General features: G+C 38.1%; 1 protein-coding gene across 2 annotated transcripts in view; it reads left to right on the top strand.

Moving 5' to 3' along the window:
- The window catches only part of SLC25A13 (solute carrier family 25 member 13), a 99,088-nt gene that overhangs the window by 73,681 nt on the left and 4,274 nt on the right, over positions 1–21,133 (top strand). For both annotated transcript variants that reach the window (XM_030963576.1, XM_030963568.1), the window contains 2 exons: positions 8,764–8,904; positions 19,121–19,259. In XM_030963576.1, the coding sequence (XP_030819436.1) occupies positions 8,764–8,904; positions 19,121–19,259 (280 nt within the window). The remainder of the gene's footprint in view (positions 1–8,763; positions 8,905–19,120; positions 19,260–21,133) is intronic.

The following is a 21,133-nucleotide window of genomic DNA, read 5'->3' as shown; positions in this document are numbered from 1 at the left end:
AGTTCAATATTTAATGGAAAAATTACGTTTGTGTAACTGGGAAGGAGATGCAAATATGCAAAATAAAGAGGGATATAAAGCATAAAAGCATACTAAGAAAAACAGAAGAAGGATTATAGCATGACTAAAGGAATCGCTATATAATGTATGTTGCCTTGTCTGCATATATTAACACAATGATCTCAGTAAATAGGGGCGTAATTTTCAGCAAGAAAAGAGAACTACGTTTTGCTTTATTAACCTTTCCTTCTGCTCTCCCCTCTCCTTCTGAGCACACAGTCTTTTCCTTCCCAGCTGCTCAGTATGTGCTCACTATTAGCCAGCTTAAATCATGTAGCACAGTACAATTACAGATCCCATACAGATCTGCTTTTGTTTAAATTGTCAAGGCAATTTTAGGCATATTTTGAGAGACTTTATAGGAATCATAATAAAGTTAAAATGCATCAGACCTGCTTGGGCAGCCTCAGCTCTGCTATGGAACATAAAAATTAGATATGGTTAACATCGAGTGCAAAATGCTGCCCAGAATTAATTTTTATACAGGAATGTGATGTGAAATTCCATGTGAATTGTGCCAAATAACAGATCCAGTGCAAATAGTTTTATTAAGCTACTTAAAACATTTATTTCATGTTTCAGAGAGTAATAAAGATAAGTCCACATCTGAGCTACATTTTCTTTGTGGCATTGCAGTGGAAACAGAAGGTGTGTAAACTGCAATTCCCACATTTAGATCTCCTACTTTCAAAAATTCAGACATTTGGAAGTTGTGGACTAAAGGAGATTGAAGGTGCCATTCTTGATTTCATTATTATGAAACCTAAATATGTTAACATTCAACTGTATTTGGCAAGAGAAGCTGAGCTATATGTAAAATTAAACTGCACAGTATATATGCCAGGGGAAAAAAATACCTGCATGTATATCTGGGGAAAAAAAAAAGAGGCAAACAATTGCTGTCACACAGAAAAGTTTTGGTCTAGTTTATTGAGATAGATAAATGAAGATGTTCATCTTGATGATTGCTCTTATGACGTTTGACAGCAAAAGGCATATGTCTCTTGAATGCTTAGCAGATTTGTTCTCAGAGGTCTGTTCTCCCTGTGGCTGGAGATCCATTACTTTCAAGGAGAGTTCTACCTGCTTGTGTATATCCAACTTTCACATCTGCTTTAAGGAAACCTTCAGAATCTCCTAATACATGCTTTTTCCCCTTGATTAAATTTAAAGCTGTTTTTGTGCATAAAATTGATGTTGTTCAATACATTATTTAGATTTAAATTCTGTTTAACATAATTAATATAATGTAACGGAATATACTATAATTAATTAGGTATTTTTAAAGTGTAGTACTGTTCTCTGAACCACTGTAATTGTAGTTATTTTCAGCATGCTGAAAATCATTTACACTAATCATAAATTTTTGGTAAAAAAAACTCCAGCTAAATCTGGACTTAAATTTTATTTCACATTTGCAAACTCACTCTATTTCAGCACTGCTCTTTTAATTGAGAGTAGAGTCTTTAATTGACTCTACTCTTTAAAAATTGATAAATTTTCATGTAATTTTAGACTTAAGCCTTATGATGAGGTTTGGGAAGGCAACACACAGTAACATGATAGCCTTTTCCAAGAAGTTGTACCAAAGGCTGGGAAAGTTGCTGATGTAAAGCTCCTGCTTCTCTTTGGCCTCACCCCATACTTCCTTGCAGGTTTGGATGTTTTTAAAACAACAGTTTGCTGAAATTTTCATCCAGTCATACCTACTTAAACTGGTCTTTCCCTAAATCAGTAATGAATTTTGCAGAACTTGATTTCATTTCATTTTGAATTTTCCTTTTGCATTAGTTAATCTACTTTAAACTTTTTTTTTCACAAAAAGTATTTTTCCATAACAAATAAGAGATACTTTCCCATTTTGCTTTCCCTCTCCTCTTTCTGTTCGTTTCCTTTCTGCCTGAAAAAGAGAGAGACAGAAAATTTTTCAAACTTTTTTTTCAAACTGTAAAACAAGGAGGGATGCCTAGGTATATGTTGATAGTTTTCTGATTCCAGAACCAAACAATTCTGAATGCTTAAAAAGTCAAATTTTTTCCAACAAACTTACTTAATATTAATTCAACGTGAATCTTATTCTTTTTTTTTAACCTGTTATATTAGAAATAATGACTGCAAAGTTTTACATGAATGCACACTGCAGTTTAACACATGGATTTGTTTTGACAATTATATTTTACTATATGTCCCTTTCTCCTTTTACTTCTTCTTTTACTGGCAGTAAAATATTACAGTGTTTACCAGTGAAGGTTCAAAAAAACCCCAAATCCAAAAAGAAAGGCTCAAACTCAAATTAGGAATTAAAATCTAACTTTCTGTGAGAAAAAGGAAGATATTTATGATGTCACAGTAATTTATTATGTGACCAAGAAATAATGGGTCACAGTTTTAATACAGCTACCATGACTTAGGACTTGAAAGGTCTGTAAATCATTAAATGATTCTGCAGCTAGTCAAAATAGACAAGTAGAGCAGACAGAGCCAAACATTAACAGATTTGACAGGTCTGTAAGTTAATTGCTTTTATAATGCCAATCAAGTAGGCTCCACTTTGATTTTTTGGCTAGGCTTCTGAGAAGTGAATTACCTATAACGTGGAAAATATCCACAATTTTAATTTTTTTTTCCCATTGCAGACTTGGTCTGTGCTTATAAACAAACCATACTCCTGTTTGTTTCTGTTTAGCCAGGTCATTAATATTCTATTGTAGGACACTCCTCACAACTTGTATCTGAGTCTTGGAAATCCAATGCAGTAGCAGGAATGTACTTCTGTTCAGAATAATTGCAATTCTATTTATGAGCACTTTTATGTGAGGATTTGACAGAGTTTGGTTTACATTTTATGTACATTTGGAGATTAACAAGACTGTGATTCTAGCCGTGTTCATTGTTTGAGCTGCACAAAGTAAAACCTTAGTCAGACCAAGGGAAGGCTGTCCTCAGAAGACAGGAAAGATTAGCTAGAGAAAAACAGAATTCTGCCTGAGGAGCATGAAAGCTGTTTCTGTGATAGGCTGATCAGGGTAGTGAAAAGCAGATGATTGAGGGCTCAGGAAATCTTGTGATCTGAAGAAAAGGTATTTACTGTATGAACTCCCATTGCTAACGAGCATTATCAGAATGCTGTGTAGGTAGGACCACAGATGAGAGAACACTAAATAACATGAGCTGGCTTGTCTAGATTTTTGAGGCCTGGCTTTATGGGATGAAAAGGTAGCACAGAACCAAGCTTTTGAGAACCCAGTGTGCTTGGCTCCTGACATACAGTACCACAAAATTATGGTGGTCACCTTTGAGATCTGTAAGAAATTAAGGTGGTCACCTTTGAGAAAAACAGTCATTTTGGACTGCTGTCTGTTACTTGGCAGCTTTTCTGGTAACAGGAGAGTCCATAGTGAAATCCCCTCTGCAGCAGTTTGGCATAATTCATCTAATGCTCTTGGGACCTGCTGTCATACAAACACAAAAACTTTTAGAGGTAGTTTGAAGCACTGCAGTAAATCTGGCTTCTAAGCTTTGTTCTGTTGTAAAGTTGGTATGTGGTTTTGTGGTAAATCATTGAACAGTTCTGTGCCTTAGTTGCCCTTTATTATACAATGAGGATGGTAATTCTTCCACTCTTGATCATTGGTACATTTTTAATTTAATTTTTTATGACAATGAGCAATCTTTATTTAGTGTCTGTACTTTAGGAACCTTGACTTTAATTAGGATTAATGGATGCTATGAAATGCACAGGAAAACAAGCTGCATCTGGAAACTTAAAAGGAGTGAGGGCTTGGGACAGAGTATGATATGCAGTAGGACTGAATATGATAAACAGTTGACTAAAAATCTTGGAATTTACACCTCCTTGTCTTTTGTAGATTAAACACGTAACCAAGACATTGTGGACAATTTCTTTTGCAGAGGTTGATTTTTGGTAATTGTATAATATATTGCTTTTGTATTTTTATGATTGCCATTAATTGCTATAATCGCTATCCCTGCGTGATATTGTTGAAAAACACACTCTAATAGCAGCAGTAATCCTTTCTTCATCCATGAAACCATAAAAGGGGATATATGATAAGTTGGATGGGATACAGAAGAAAGATCTAGGCTGACCCTAAAAGCTGTTACTGAGAACAGGAAGGGGGGCTACAATTTGAAATAGATAATAAGGTTAATTAGAGGAGCAGGAACATTTGATGGTCAGTAGCACTGAAAGGAAAAGAATCTAGTACTTTCTTCTGGAATGGAAAACACAGAATTTCCTTCTTTAATTGCAAGCTATATTTTCTTCAGAACATACACAAAGCTTTCAAATGGAGATGTGAAAGCGCGAGGAGAGTTGTGTCTGGTGTGCTCATTTCTTAGTTAATCTCATAAGGACACAAAAAGCAGTTATATTGAAAAGAACAGGAATTTCTTCTCTCAGTGTAATGAGGGGGGTGAAAAACTGTTTATTTTCCAGCAAATTTATTTCTGAGCGATTTGAGCACAAAGAAATAGAAAAAGTTTTGACTTCTTAAACTGAAATACTGTTAAATGCTTGTTACTAAACCAATTTTTTTTAATTACAGAGTAGGCTTTATTTCTCCATGGACAAAAAAACCCAACCAATCCTCAACTATTTCTACTTCTTCCTTCTGTTCAGTAAAGTAGGAAAGTAGCAGGAGACATGATAGACAGTACTGTATTACTGTGCAAGACTATACTGCCATCGAGAGGTGTTGGGTGATATCATACCAATTCCAGAGTTGAAGAACCCCAAAAATGGGGGAAAACCCAGCGTATTTTTAAAAATTCACACGTGTTTGGGTGCATAGCTAGCTGACTTTGTTAAAGTACATTTAAAGGCATGCACATTTCTAGTTATGCATGTATGAATTGTTCTTGGATGACAGTGATATTTCCCTTTTATTTTCTTGCTCTAAATCAAAGAACCATAAGTGCTTGTGATTAGGTCAAATGTTAAATTCTTTCAGAATAATATGGGCCCTTTGAGATAATTATCTATGCAGTACCTCTAGTTATCTATGCCTATAAATATCTCAAAACTGTAGTTTTTACTTTAATCACATGATAATAACTGAAAAGTAATAGATTTACTTATACAGTCAGATCATTTGTTTAAAAAATGATTGGAAGATGTGATAAGGAGTTTAGAGTTGAGGGGTAGTCAGGTTTGTAACTTCAGTTCAGAAAAATTTGTGTTACAGGGAACCATCTGTATTAAACATTTGATGTATTTGATTTTTCTGACACTTAGTGGAGAAATCATTAAGCCTGAGCAACCTAAACTTAAATGGTGTTTATTCAGGACAAAGAAAAAAAGTACTTTTCAAATTCTTCCCTTTGGGAGTGTATTTAAAAATCTTATCATTAAATACATTTTTGACTGCAAAAACTATCAAACCAGAAGGCAGTATTCTTCAACTTTTGGCCAAACAAAATGAATGAACAGGGTGATACAATGTGGTGAGGATGTTTTGTTTTTTTTTTTCAATACCAGTTCATACCAGTACCTTGAAAAGACTGGGGAAAAAACCAGATTGATAAGATTTCTTTCATTGCATTCACTATGCAAAAATTGAGAAAGGAGACAGAACTATTATACTATTGTACTATTATGATTCAAGCTACTGATTTAGAGATGAGGATATCTGGAGACTCTTACAAGTTGTGAATGTTTGAGCAGGGAGGAAATGCACACACTGGTCATACAATTAAACTGTCTGCCTCAAAACCCCTTCTTGTAAAACCAGATTCATTGTACTTTCCTCACAGAAGCACTGGGAGGAAATAAATTAATATTTATGAGACGCTTGCATTACTGTGATGATGAATAACACAATAGGAGTTACCAGAACTAGATAAGCAAGAAATCATTTCATTAGAGAGTACAGTAGCCATCTCCGGTTTGCTTCCCCCCCATTTTGAGAGCAAGGAGCTGCAGTTACCAGCACAGATGCTCAAATAACAGAATGATCAAAGCTCCCCACCGAGCCACTGTACTTGTTACCACTGGAACTGCCTCTGCTCAGGCTGATAAACCAGCCTTCCTCTGCATCACGAGGCAGGCAGGTGGTAAAACCCTCCTACTGAGACCTCTGTCAGGTATTGTCTGCCTCGTCGCTTTCAGTTATTCACCCTTTGATTTTTGGAGTATATCTTAGATCAGATTCAGAGCATGGCAGAGGTTGTTCAGGGAGTTCTGGGATAGTATCTGGACAGTCTGGAAACACTTCACTGGAAATGACCAGTGTCTCTCTTCAAAGCTGCTGTGTGGGCAGCAAAATTGATAGTCCTTTTAGTACTGTGTGGTGCACGCAGGTCTCTGTTTTTAAAACTTTGAATGCAGCGAGCTTGGTTGCATGAAGTGGGTAAATAATAATATCTGTGTTTTTTAATATCAAGCTGAAGCAGAGGAAGTCCTATGTGATTTAGCCAGAGCAGCAAATGTCTAATGCTGGAAGTGTCTACACATACAAACATGCATTTATATGCACTTCCTAGCACCTGAAGTACTTCCCATCTGTTTGTGTTGAAATTATATTGTATTGAAATAATTTGCCTTTATTCTCCTTTAAAATCAGAGATATCATTCTACTTCCTTTCTTTATAATGGCATTCACTTGTAAACATTTTTATAGATTTTTAAATTGTTCAGTGTTTTGGTGCACTAATAGTGATAATAATACTAATTTTGTACTAAGGCTTAATTTTGTTGTAATCTTTTAAAATTTAATATGGTTTTCCTGTAGTGAAAATTAAAGGAACCTTTCTCATGGAGTCATGGCACAATGAACTGCAGGAATATCATACTGAGGGAATGCAGTTTAATTTTGCTAGTAGATCAATTGATACGAGTTTTTAAGTAATGTGTTTTAGAGAATGGCTCTTGTATAAGAAACTTGCAAATGAACATTATCACCTGCAATTCAGATTTTATCATTTTTAAGAAGAAAATATATATGTTGGTACAGGGGAATGCCTAATAATTGTAATATCTACACCAAAATATTTATTATATAGGAATATGCAATTCATCAAAGAACCTTTCCAGGATTCTTTTTTATTTATTTTGAGACTTAGTGAGATGAGTAGACAAGTAAAAGAAAGACTTTTTTTTTTGTTTGAATGCTTACTTGCTTAATGTGTTCCAGTTTAAGTGCAAAACTTAAAGCAGCATATGTGCTAAATAATTTATCAGTCTAATTTTTGATGGCAACAGGAATAGCAGTTTTATATATACCAGGATTCTGGTTTGGTAAAAGCAGTTAAATTAAATTATGCCAATTTGAAAGTCAAAACCAGTTGAGTTACACAAGAGTATGCTTTTCCTGGTCAAAATAGGAAACACTTGGGATATTTTGGGGGTTATGTAAAGACTTTAATTTGTAACCACATTGTATATGCTCACTCCAAGTGGTAGGCAAGAATAGTTGTTCGTGTGATTTGCCATTTCTTCAGCACATTATTTGAACCATATTACTGTGCATATTTTTTATCTTGAATGATAGTTAATCTCTACAATTAATTCTTTTAACACTGAGATAATTTTAAAAATAATTGCACATAGTGTTTGCATACTAGACATCGCTACATGCAAATGCTTTTAAATGGTTATTTTATTTTAGTCATTACCTTCTAGAACAAAATAGTTGTTTTCTTGTAGGGAGGGCGAGGGTTGCCCTTTACATAATTTGTGTGATTTGAGAACGTAGAGAAGAGCAGAGCTGTCATGCCACAGAATTACATACTTAACAGAAGTTAGAATGACATTTTGTTGAATTTGAGCCAGAGGAGTTTGAATGAATATTTTTTTAATACACTTAGGTAATCTTCACATTACTTTTTTTTTCTGGTTGCAGATTTTTAGCTCAGGATCTGTCAGTGTAGCTGAAAGGTTATGCCCTAAGCTACATATGATGAATGAGATGAACTTTATGACAACCAGAGGGAGTCCAAAATGCTTGCCACCATTGTGTTTTAAAGCAGACTTCCAGAATCGATTGAGTGGTGTCTTCCCAACGAATGGAGACTGACACGTTGAAAACATTTAGTGGTTCTTGATTAATACAATCCTTCAGTCTCTAGACCTTTTCTTTAATGCCTGGTACCTAAATAATGATGTAGAGTTCAGATTCTTGAATCAAACAGCATTTAATGGCACTGAAACTGGTAGTTCAGAGGATTTTTTTAAAACAGCACAATATACTTGCAATTCTGTTCATTGGAATCCATGTGTTCTTTGTTATATGAACTCATGTCAAAAATGGAAAAAGTTTCTGCCAGATTTCTACTCTTCAACAGTATGTCTTCACTTTCTATATACTACACATCACAGCTGCTTTACTAGTTACTAATTTTTCCTTTTACTTCATTACTTGTGTTATAGTGTTCTTGGTTTGTCAGTATTGCATAACTTGGTGTTGGAGAATGTGTTCTTGCAAAAAGAATTGAGCTAGTGTCTGTCTGATGTACTGCAGTGTCCTGCAGTGGCTGAACTGCTTCCTCTCTGTTTCTCCTGATGACTCATCTCCTGGGGGAGTAGGTTTCTTACCTTGTGAGGTGCACTAATACTAAAACTCTTGACTGCTAATAGCTTAACTGAGTGCAGCAAGATTGACGATGCCTTATCTTGAATGTAACAGGATGCACATTGCAAATAATGTAGCAGGTTAATATATTGATTTCTGCTTTTAATTTCAGGCTGGAGGTTCTCAAGTAATCTTTACCAATCCACTGGAAATTGTCAAGATTCGATTGCAGGTGGCTGGAGAAATTACTACTGGTCCACGAGTTAGTGCCCTCAGTGTATTAAGGGACTTAGGTTTCTTTGGTCTCTACAAGGTATGTTTTTTAAAAATGTTAAAAATAAGCCTATTATAAATTTTCAAATCAACATATAATTTTATTTTTCTCACAAAGTTTTGTAGGTGGACACAATTTTACTTTCTAAAAGAAAAATTATTATGTGATCTTATATCTTCATTTTTCATTTTTGATTAAGGGAAGAAACTGTCTCATCTTTTTGAGAATATGGTTTTTGTAAATCTTACTGAGATTTCTTTTCTCACTTCAGCAGGTTTAAGGTTCACTGAATATTAGTTTGTGATTCCTGTTATTCTGTCTACTGTAAAAAAAAAGCTTATTTTCATCTGCTACATGGTATAGAGTTTACAGTTTTGGAACTTGCTTTTGCTCTTCTGTGGTTGATTCAGCAACTTTCCCAGATGTCATCGTTCATTTGGTGATGGGAATTAATTGCAGCACAATAATAGTGAAGAAATACAGACAGTGGGAGCCCAGCATAAAAATAAACTCCTAAGCAAGCTTCCCCTTGCTTCTTTAGAAGAATATTTTCCCAAATAATACCACGAAAAGCTGTCTTTGTGAGCATATGCTACAGACCCTACAGTTCTGCTTGCTATATTACTGTTTTCACATAGATACGTAAATATGTAGGAGTTGTTAGGTTTAATGTTTGCAACAGGAATAAAAACATCTTCTGAATATTGAATCTAATAGGATGTATGCTACAAATAATTTAAGGGATTAACATGCTTTTAGGATGTCTTCTACTTTTAGATGGAGAAGATTAGGTGTGGGGGAATATGAAAGGTCTTGAAGTACTTTGAGATAGCCACTATACTCAAGTATTGAAACAGAAGTTGTAATGGATACCATATACTGCAGAGCACCGGGTGGTGTTGCTTCAGACTCTGCAGCCTACAACTCGGAAGAAAGCTTGCATACTTCCAATTTGTCCCAGGATTTCCAGTGAAGCTGGCAGTATTTCTCTGTTTCTTCTTTACAGCAGTCCAGCCATAAATTGAAGATGCTTCAAAAGACACCAAATGAGCCCCATCCCCCTCCTCAGCAGTATTTAAATTCCTTCTGCTTTTTTAAGCATCCAGTCTTTTAAAATTGTTCTGTTAAAATTACAAAGAGGGAGCCTACCCATGTCTGTATGTTTTGGCCTGGAGAGAAGTTGCAGGTCTGAATAGGATTTAATGGGGAGTTGTTTTTCCCTTTAAATTGACTTGCTAATTTTTTAGGTGTTTTACTGAAGCTGAGGCTATTGTGTAAACTCCTAGTAAATAGCATTACTGTGTTGATCAGATTAACATTTACAACTGAAAACAGGGATTTTGTAAAGAGTCTGCTTCCCCGAGGCTGTGCAGGAATGGAGGTCAGCTACTGACTTTTACTTGGACTAGCAAAAGGAAAACACAAGATGAAACCAGTGATGAAATAGTTTACTAAAGTAGCAGTTTTTGAATTTTTTCTCCCTGATTACCTGCTCCTGGTGGTTGAGCAGAATTTGCTACATTTTTCCATTTTTAATGGCATTAATGTCTTGGGTTGTATCATGAATTATTTCTATCCTCTAGAGTAAATCCTGGTGGACATTAGTCAGGACTACACGTGAAGAGGAGCTACTTACAGCACTATGTTGCATTGAAACAGACAATTATTTAATCACAAGACACAATTTCAGTGCTTCATTTATTGAGTCCATTTACCTCCACAAAAAAAAGTGCCACGGAAGGGTTTGGATTTATGACTCAGCTGTTGTCTCTGTTTCTGTCTCTCTCAACCCCTCCACCCCATTTCCTGTATTCATGTCCTTTTATATGTCGTTAGGATTCATTGCCTACAAAAACCTGAGTGATTTGACAAAACTAGAGAATTTATTCTGGCAATTACAGGCACCCACTGAGCATAGACCATGTCACAAGGCTTGTGGCCAAGGGCACCCTTAGTCGCAGCTAGGTCTGTAATTGGGCAGCTTTGTGCTGTTTTCTACCAAACATTTGGGACTGCAGCCAAAAGAAAATGGCAGTCCGATCTGCCCCCTTTCCTGCGTGCCAGTCAGAGCATTTGTGCACCCATATAATGATCTGGAACAAGAAAGTCACTAAAGCCTCCTCCTCCTTGGGGCTTAGTTTGTTTTGACCCCAGAGCAGCTCACTCTGTAGCTCCTCAGGAGGTTGTACCCAGTCAAGGGAGGAATGGCTGTGGCATGGGGACCTAGCCTGTCTCAGAATAGTTTTAAACTGCCTTGAGGTGCTTGTGAAGCTGCAGTGTTGGAGGCAATAGCAGCCCTCTCCTGAATGCTTGTGCTGGAGCAGGCAGTGTTTGTGAGGGCAGGCAGATATTAAAAACTGATTGCATCAGTCATCAGCCCCAGTAAATGTTACCCAGAGACATCAATGGTTTTAAATGAATTTCAGATGAGACTGGATTTGGTAGGTGCTGCCTTCTTTGGTGGTACCTCTAAATTAAGTTAGTATGTATAATGACCACATGGACATCAAATAATAATGAATCTTTTGCTAATGAGAACCGAAATATCTTGGTATGTTTGGAATGTTCATACTCTTAACAGGTCAAATGATCTTTAAACTATGAAATAGGAATGAGGATTTTGTGACTATCTCAGCACTTCTCATGTTGTTCACTCTAACAACTCTTACATTTGCATCTGAAGTCTTAGCTTTAGCTTTGTCTTTCCTGTCTCAAGACACAAGACTTGTATCTCAAGCCTTTAATGTACCTACTTTAGTGGATCTAGTTATGACTCCATAGATACTGCCATGGAGAAACAAGAATAGATAGTTATTCTAGAAAATAATTTTATTTGGGAATCTTGAAGTTCCTTAGTAGGCTTAATGAGCCTTCATGTAAGTATTCCAGCTGTTTAAACACTTGTCTATCTTAGCCATGACTTAAACCTTAACTGATTGACTTCCTTCTGCAAGTGTTGAAAGCAGAATTTTAGACTTTTAATTTCAGGAATTTTATTTTTAAATAAATGAATGTCTTTTTTGGTTTTAAGTTTCGTTTACCACATGGCAAGGATTGCAGTGAAAATTCTCCTTTCCTAGTTCAGAGAAAAGTCATCCCTGCAAGCTGTTCTTACCACTACAGATCCATCTGGCATGTTCTGCTTAGTTTCCATGAGTCGTTTATGCTGAAATTCAGGTGAAAATCTGTAAGAGTCCCATATAGTAGTCAGCAAGGAAGAATGTATTAATTATAAGTGCAGCCAGAAGATGTGAAGAGTTAGTCTTAGCTTCATGAGGCAAATTCCTGCATGTCTTAACAAGATATACTGCTTGTTATTTGAATTCTTATATTTTGTATTATTTTCTACCTATGAAGCTCTTCCTGTGGATTTTAAAATAAAATGCCCACACCCCCCGATATAGTTAATTTCAGTGCTCCTGTCTTGCATTAACAGAGAAAACCAAGGCACAGACAGATAAATCTTAAGTCTCATGTCAACAAATTAACAAAGGAAATGTAAACCCTTTTTGCATCCAGCTGAGTGAATCTTGTATTGATTATGATCATAATTATCTGTGCATTCTAGTCCAAATGCATATCCTTTGAGGATCGCTGAGAAGAAGCTGGATTGCATAGTTTTGGTGCCCCTCTGTATAAGTGAGAGTAATATTCTTTTGGGTCATTCATTGGCATGTTAATGTGCCGCTTTACTGTGCTACCGACAGAAACAATTCACAGTAGTACTGTGCTGAGATCTCTGCTCTGTGCTTTCTCTACTTGCAGACTTGATGTTAGAATAATTTTTGTTGAGAGCCAGTCCTGGAGGTCACCTGGGCAACCTGACCAGGTATTTGACCACCTTTACAGTTTAAAAGCAAACATAGAAAAGAAAAAATCCCACACCTATTTTCTTATGACTAATTGAATTGGCCATGTTCTAGCTTCTGATCCTTCCACTGTGCACCTCCAAGAGCAGTTTTCTTTCCCTGCACTCTCCTTTAAGTGAGCAGTAAGGTCTCTCCCTTGCCTGCTCTTCTCAGAGTTGAGCACACTGAGTTCCTCTTTTATGTGCCACAGACTACACAACTGGCTTGATGGCCCCACACTGGACCCACTCCAGCGTGAAAATATCTTTCTTGTATGGGAGAGACCAGAACTGGACACAGGGCTCCAGATGTGGTCTCAGCAGTGCTGAATGGAGGGCAATAATCACTTCCCTTGCACTCTTGCTTCTGTAGCCCAGGGTGCGACTGGCTGACTTCACTGCAAAGAGGCATTGCTGACCCATACTCAATTTGGGCACAGCATCCTCCAGTCTTTTTCTCCAAAGATGTTTTCAGCAAGTATCTCCATCCTATGAAGTTATCTCTGAACAGGAGCCTCTCACTACAGAACACTATTTCCCCAGTTCAGCATCATCTGATGAGAGTGCAGCTCATGTTCCACTGGTTTAGCTATGGGATATGATGACAGATCATTTCAAAAGCCAGGCTTTTAGTCAAGGTGTACAACATCCATTGCTGCCCCCTTATCCACAGGTCTGGCAAACTAGTTGGTCAGCTGTGATTTGGTAAATCCAAATTATTTGTTCCCAATATCTCCTTTGCCCTTCATATGCTTGCAAGTGGCTTCCAGGGACATTTGCATCATAAACCTCCCAGGAACAGAGGTGTGCCCAGACATCTTGTGCTTTCCCAGATGTTCCTTCTTACTCTTCAAGATGTTTGTCTGTTCTAGTTACCAGAACCCCCTTGTCTGACTTGACCTTTTGAACGTAGTAACAACCTCACAAGGTCATCAGCCAGCTGTCTCAGCACTACTGGAGGTTTCTGTTCTGGTCTCAGGATTGTGTATGTTCTCCAAGTGCCCTGTCTGCACGTAATGCAGGCTTTTCTGGTAAACTTGTGGAGCTGAGGGGCCTGGGGACAGATTTTACTGGTAAAAAGCAAGACAAAGGTAATTTCTCTGCTTTTTTCATGTACTTTGTCACTAGGTTTCCTGCCCCCATTGTGCAACAGCCTCACAATTTATTTAGTTGCCTTTTGGCTGCTGATGTGCTTACAGAAACCTTTTTTACTCCCCCTTCACACTTACTCGATCGATCTCCAGCTGATCCTTAGCTTTTCTGTCTCAATTGCTGCACACCCAAGCAGTGGTTCTATATATCCTGGGTAGTCCATACCCACCTCTGCTTCCATTTCTCTTCCTTCCTCACCAAAGAACTAAAGAACAGTAGGTCTGGGATCATAATAAGTGCAACAATTTACCGTCCCTGCTTCCTCCCAGACTCCCTGTGCCTTCACTGGGTGGTCAGATATTAGCCATTCTGTAATGATATGCAGCTTAGAAATAAAATGCATGTTAATTCCAGCAATAAAAAGATTTGACACATATAGCTTGTTAAGCTGATGGCTGGATTGAACCCCTGTGGTTCCTTAAAGCTGGAAAGCAAATTTTTTTTTCTGTCTTTGTCTAAAATTCTGAACTACTTGTGTAAAGAAGTATTTTAAAACACTGTACTTCTCAAAATCCAGATGCTGCTTTGGGGAGACACATAACTGCACTTTTGCAGAGGGAATTTATTTCCTCTATTTGTGTTTCTTTCTCCCAGTAATCTTTACTGTGAAAGCACCAGGGCATTGAAGCTTGTAACTAGTAAATTCTTTAGCTAAAGATACTCTGTAGGTGATAACTGTTCTTAAAAATATAGAGACAACATATCGCAGTCAGGGAAAATATCACTTAAATTAATGCAAATTGTCGTTTGTGTTGGCAGAAATGGGAAAGGATACTTTTCTGGTTTTCAATATTTTTAATAGATTTTATTTAATTCCTAGTCACAACTGAATATTGAAGTAATCATCCAAGATTAGATAATACATTTTCTGTCTTCTGCCTGTCTTACAACTTAATATGAATAAAGTCCCGTTAAAGTCAGTTGAATTTATATTCTATTTGGTTTGAAAGATGTATTTAAAGTGTCCATGTAAATAAACACTGTAAGTACACCTGCTTATTTTGTACATCACAAAAACTCATATCCATATAATATCTGCCACAAAATGTTTAATAAAATATTACTCCTCTTATACATAATTATTCTGAATAGTGCTTTACAGCATAACAGACAGTGCCACTTCATAATTTTGCACTACAAAGTTATTCTGTATCCCAGGAAGACAGTAAATAATAGAGTGGTAAATGAGTCTTCAAGGAAAGGGTACATTGGTTGTGGTAATGTTTATTTTTATAATTGCTACAAGGTATTTAGCTCAAATCTGTGCTTTGGCTGATACTGCCAATACAGTTTTCATTTCCAAAACTAGTCAGAAAAGCTTCCAAAAGTCTCTTTTTCTCCCTCCTCTCCCTTCCCCCCCAAATGCTTCATAAACAAGCTTCTGGTGTGTTGACCTGGAAAGTGTAATCTCAAGTGACAGGATGTGTACCAAGCTCTCACCTGGTTCCTTTGATAACAGCTGAGCTATTTCATGTTCTGAAGCTGACGGTTTACAGCAGGATGATAAACATATGAAAGACTGTAGTAAAAGTTTTGAGTTACATTTTGCATCCACCATGCCTATTTGTGACTGTTCTCAAATGTAAGAACCTGCTTTTCAGAAATTTCCTTTTAAATTAACAAAAAAAATGCCCTTCTAACTAAAGCAGCTATATTTTTTTTCCTGTAAACTGAATTCAAATTGCTGGTAGAGCATTATAAATCGGCATTTTATTCCTCTAACATGATGTTCTACATGAGTTTCATAGCTTGGTTGGTATAAATATATGTGAATAAAAACCTATCGTAGCTTTTAAGGCAATGCCATTTTACAGTGGGAAAAAAATGCAGCCCCTGAAAGCAAATACCAGTAATATTTGACTGACTGTTACAAAACCTGTTAGGTGCTGTTAGGGCTCCGATTCCAAAGGGTTAAATCTGTAGTAAAACCCAAGAAGAATGCAAAATGATCAAGAAATGACATGCTGCCTATTGTTTGTAGCTATAGGATCAAAATAACAATTATACATGCCAAATAAATTCTAAACCTGTAAAAGAGAAAAAGAGGGGGTGGCTGTAAGTACAGGTGCCAGAAGCATTAAATAACTCTCGCAGACAAGGTGCACCACTGTTGTCTTGAATGCTGCTAGGTTCCCCCAGTCTGGCATTTTTCCCCCTGCACTAGACAATGTGCATTCACTGCAGGAGACTAGGCTAAGCCTGCGCCTCCCAGACCTGCCGGCTCCTTCTGCCCAACCCGACACAGAGGTGCCTTTGTCAGTATAATTACCCTCCCCTTGTAGTAGAAATAGTTTGTTTAGAGCCTTATTTGCAGGTAGAGCTGGTATAAGCAGGAATTAGCATGCTAAAGAACCTGCCCCAGCACTGACTTGGTTTATTTATCCAAATCTTTGACAATCAGGGTTTTTTTTCTCCGTTGGTTTATTCAGTGAGATACTATCCGAGATTAAGAGCTTTAAGGTTATTAAAGAGATTGAAGATGGGAGCCAACTGGCTGTTGTGCGAGGAAGGCGCATGTCCTGGTGTGTAGGATCTCCCAACAATTTCATGCCTGGCAGGTCTGCACCTTGGCTGCCAGAATAAACTCGGGTGGATGCTCCTTGCTGCTTTCTGGGGATTGATTAAAACTCCCTTTGGCTTTCAGCACGTTGTCCACATCAAAAAGGTGCGAGAAGTAAAATAAATGTTTCTTTTGCTTTTCAAGATACTGTGGCCAATCTCCCTAAGCCTTCCTAATTGGCCTAGGCTGGTTGCGGATGATTAACTTGAAGTTAAATGGGGCCTGCTTTTAAACATGCTTTCCCAGACTTTAAACGGAACGATGGGGGGAAACTTTAGACTGTTGCAATGCTGGACCAGAGCCAAGCCTGGTTATTATTAAAGTGGATCCAAGTTTTGATCCAGGTTTTGTTTACACTGAGCCAGCTAAGTTGATGGACATCCTTCCCTCTCTGCATACCTGAATGTATTTTATTAGTGATATTAACAATATGCCACTTCTGCCCTGTGAAAACGAGCCTTTTAATGAAGGGGGAGGAATATTAGCGGCTCAGGTTGAACTGAGAGTTGCTTGGATTTGGACTTTCTAGATCAGTATATTTCAGGGTATGCAAAAAATGCAGAGGAAAAAAAATGTGTGCAGTGTTTAATGACATTGCAAAGAAAAGTAATGTGCCCTGAGGGCAAAGGCAGCAAGGAGATTTGCTCTGAGGAAACGCATGCTCTAAAAATAAATCTTTGAAGAAACCATGTCAGTCTGTGAATGTTTCAGTAGTGAGTCTCATAATTTTTCTATGAAGTAAATACAGTGCAGACATTTGATCCTTAAAATGTTGGGATTTTTCTTGCAGAAGTTGGTAAAACCCTAGTCTTGTCTATGTGAAGATTAAAGGTAAATTGTTCAACAGGCTTCTGTTGGGCTAGAAAGTCCAGAATCCTTGTCTCTACTGAGTACAAAAAAATCACCTTCTCTCTGTCCTCAAGGTAGGGCATAAGGGGCAGAGCAGGACCAACATCAGTGCTTTTTGAGTTCCTTTGTGGCATTTTCTTAGTATCTCTAGAAAGGCACAACAAGAACCAGCGATGGGCAGCGTAAATCAGACATCCAGCTGAGTGAGAAGCCAGAGGGTCTGAGCTGCAGAAGTCATTAACCTCCAAAGGGAGTGTCAGGGGAGGTGGTCAGTACATAGTCTGAAAACATCAAGAAATAAGCCGAGAAAGTGTGGTGGGAAGCACTGGGGGCTGGAGCAGAGCCTACTGTGCTCCCTGTGTTCAGTAGCTGAGTCTGTGACACACAGAAAGTCTGACTACAACATCTAATGGCTTTTTAAGATAAATCTTTATTTTGTCAGAGGCAGTCTCTGACTGCAAACTGCACTTACTAGAGTCTCCTGAGAAGTAGCTTGCAGGACCTGGTTATCTTGTCACACATCCTGCTGCCTTCCCTTGCCTTGCCTCCTGGAAAGGCAACTTCATGTTTTTTCTGACACCTTGCAGCTCTTTGTCTTTGATAACCAGCATCTAACTTGAATAAGTGCTATATTTTAACTGGTATTATAATACAAGCTAAGCTTACAGATGTGTCCAGGCATATCATTAGATTTAATTAAATTATGTGGATATTAACATGTCCCCTGTGAAATGTCTGGCACTGAGCCACGTGTTCCTAGACCTGTGAACAAGAGAAGTACAGTAACAAGGGCACTCCCCGAGGGTTTGTGGATGAACCTCAAGCAGTTTCACCAGGTCTCCACCCTTGCTTCAAAGAGAAGAGGCTTAGGCTCATCCATGAACCATTTCTTTCTCAAGCTTGAAAGATTTTACGCGTTTTCCCAAGCCACCTCTTGTTTGTGCTTTCCTCCTGGTCATAGTCCTGGCAGGCTCTGCTCTCCTCTGGATCTCCATTCTGAGGAAAGGCAGACTACAAATCGCTTTTGCTGTTGGAGCATGGATATTATTTGGTATTTTATTTTGGTTGACCTTCCCTAGTGGCCTTTTTGCTTTTCCCCGTGCTTGAAAAACATTTGATTGCTTGCCACTACCCCAAAAATTTCCTTTCCTGTTTGCTTCCCTCTTAGATTTGAAACCAGCTGTATTGCTGGTAATTTTATTGGCTGATTGTGCTACTTCCACAAATTGATAGCAAGGCAAATTTAGCAGTAAGAGATGAAAGTTATTGAAACAAACTCTTCCAGATAACTTGTACTTTAAAATTCACGAATAACTCATGCTGTTACTGTTCTGCAAAAAGACTTGCTGTTAATTCCCCTATTCCCTCAATATATGTTGCATTATCAATCATAGTGCCTGTATAGAGGTGTGTACTGGGCACTGTTTTCCCTGGAGTATTAATCTAAAGTGGGAGTGAGAGGTGGCAGACCTATCCTGGGGCTCTGTTTCAAACAGTTTTTAAACTCCCACTACAGGTTCTTGGCTACAAGGTCAACTATTTAAAGCTCTTCAAAGGTGTTTACTCAAACATGTGGTATTGTCTCCACTTACAGTACCTCAGAGTGAGGGAGAAGAAGTAGACAAGATACATACAATGACAGAAGTAACTGAACCAAGAAAAAACACAGAGACACTCCTCAGCAGGGTGAAATACATGAATCTCTCAAAATTTTGAGGGAGCAATTGCTTTTTCTGTAAGCCCTTTTCAACAAACTGAAAAAATACAAAGTTGCTCTGTTCTCTGATATTCATGGTTCATCGTGGTAAATTTGCTCATTCTCAAAACTTGTTCTCTTTTTCAAACAGGGTGCTAAGGCATGTTTTTTGCGTGACATCCCCTTCTCTGCCATTTACTTCCCCTGTTACGCTCATCTGAAAGCTTCATTTACAAATGAAGATGGGAGGGTTAGCCCTGGAAATCTGCTCTTGGCTGGATCAATAGCTGGTAAGTGCCCAGATTTCTTTTTTTGTGGCTCTATACTGCTCTGGCAGCACAATAGTTATGGCAGTGACAACAATAACAAAAAATGCTCAAAAGGTCTGCATGCAACAATACTGTCTTTTGCAGCTGTACTGCAGAAACAACAAAGTTACTGTGCTGTAGAGTGAGTTGAAGATACTGTAAGTTCCTGGTATAATCATAACATTCAAAAAGCAAAAGAAAGGGATAATAAAGTTTTTTGTTGATTTTTTAAAAATCATTTATCATCATTCATTCCTTGTGAAGTTACTGTGCTGGTTTTGGATGTGTCTCACTGGCAGGTAATGTTTTGTTGTAATTATTTATAAACAAAACCATGGCATTAATAAAACTCTTCATGATCAAGTGAATCTTGAATTTTGGTATACGTAGTCCAGAAGCCACACTGGAAGTACAGCTCTCCAAACACAATGATATAACAGGTGGCAAAATGAAGACAGTATTTGCTACCCTCAGTATCCCAATGAAGTTACTTGGCTTCTTGAGAATTTTACCTTTATCATTTTTTTAAATATTAAACAAAGCAGAAGATCTTGAGAACATTGCTGCAGTGCCACAGGTTGCTAGTTCCTGTGATATACCCAGATATGACAGAGGTGCAGAGTGTGGTCTTGAGCACTTTGTTGTTTTAGTCTGCTACATAGAGACAGAAGAGCCCAAACATGCTTAACTTCTCACAGATGAATTTAGCTTGAGTGTGCCAGAGCCTGAGGGAGCAGACAGAGGCTTTGTAAGCCTGAGCTTGCCCTTGTCTGCTGCATGGCTGGTCCCTCCACAGCTTCTACACCCACAGGGGACCACCACTTGGTAGCTGTCTGCTGGAGGGGGCAGCTTGTGAGTCCTGCTCCTGCAGTGTCCATGGTTTCCCACATAGGAAACAAATAGGCTTGCAAATTTGTGCAGCAGGACCTTTAGAGGAGTGTGTAGCAAGCAGGAGGGCTCAAATCAGCTGGTATTTCCACCATGCTTATCTGGGGCTGCTTGGTCTGTCCAGCATAACCCCTGGCAGACTGCTGGGACCTGCCAGCTGAGAAAAATGATGGAAAGGCATGAATCCAGTACAGACAGATGGTTTAGCAATGTTTTCTCATTTAATTTTAAGCTTTCTCCTCTCTGAGAAAACTTCTTGGTCAAAAGTGTACAGAGGGCTGTGTCTCTTTGAGAGCAAGGCCCTTTTATGGCCAATATCTGGTCTTGGAGAACAGCTAAGATCAGTTGGTTTGTCATGTTGAAGCATATTGGTCTCTATTCAGTTGCTCACAGCCCAAAGGAATTGAGCTGGCACTGGCAAAGCCAGCTGTGTTCCAATGACTGCTGCTCAAAACCCCCTTGTCTCCTCCCCTTCCCCACCCCATTCCAAAGCCAGGCTCCAAACCCTCCAACAGGAGCTTTTACAGCCAGCTTATTTCTTACCCATTTTAATGGAACAAAACAATTTTTGAACTTTAGATCATATTTACAGACTTGAAACATAAGATGGCATTTTTAAGCCAAGTAATTTCTTAGGTTTTCCTATTTTTCTCTTTCTAGCCATTGTCAGGTGATTGCAGACTGAGATAACCGTCCCTTTGAAGTTCAGGCACAGAAGCAGTCTTTATTGTTGCTGATATGGCTCACCAATCTAGTTATAACGTGAATTTTATCCAGTGCTTCCTGTGAATCCCATCCTAGGTTAACTCTCATGAGCAAATTACAGTGTTAGAGATACAACACTCATCATATTGTTTATAAAACCAAGAAATTTGTTTTATTGGGTACATGTAAAGTGTGATGGGGGTGCATGTGTCCACTGTTTTGCCAAAAGAACCTCAAGGGAAAGACAGAATAAAACACCCACC

The sequence above is a fragment of the Camarhynchus parvulus genome, chromosome 2 (assembly GCF_901933205.1).
Source record: "Camarhynchus parvulus chromosome 2, STF_HiC, whole genome shotgun sequence".
NCBI classification, from domain to species: domain Eukaryota; kingdom Metazoa; phylum Chordata; class Aves; order Passeriformes; family Thraupidae; genus Camarhynchus; species Camarhynchus parvulus.
Note: the sequence above shows the minus strand (reverse complement) of the source record. Positions and strands in the feature narration are given on the sequence as shown.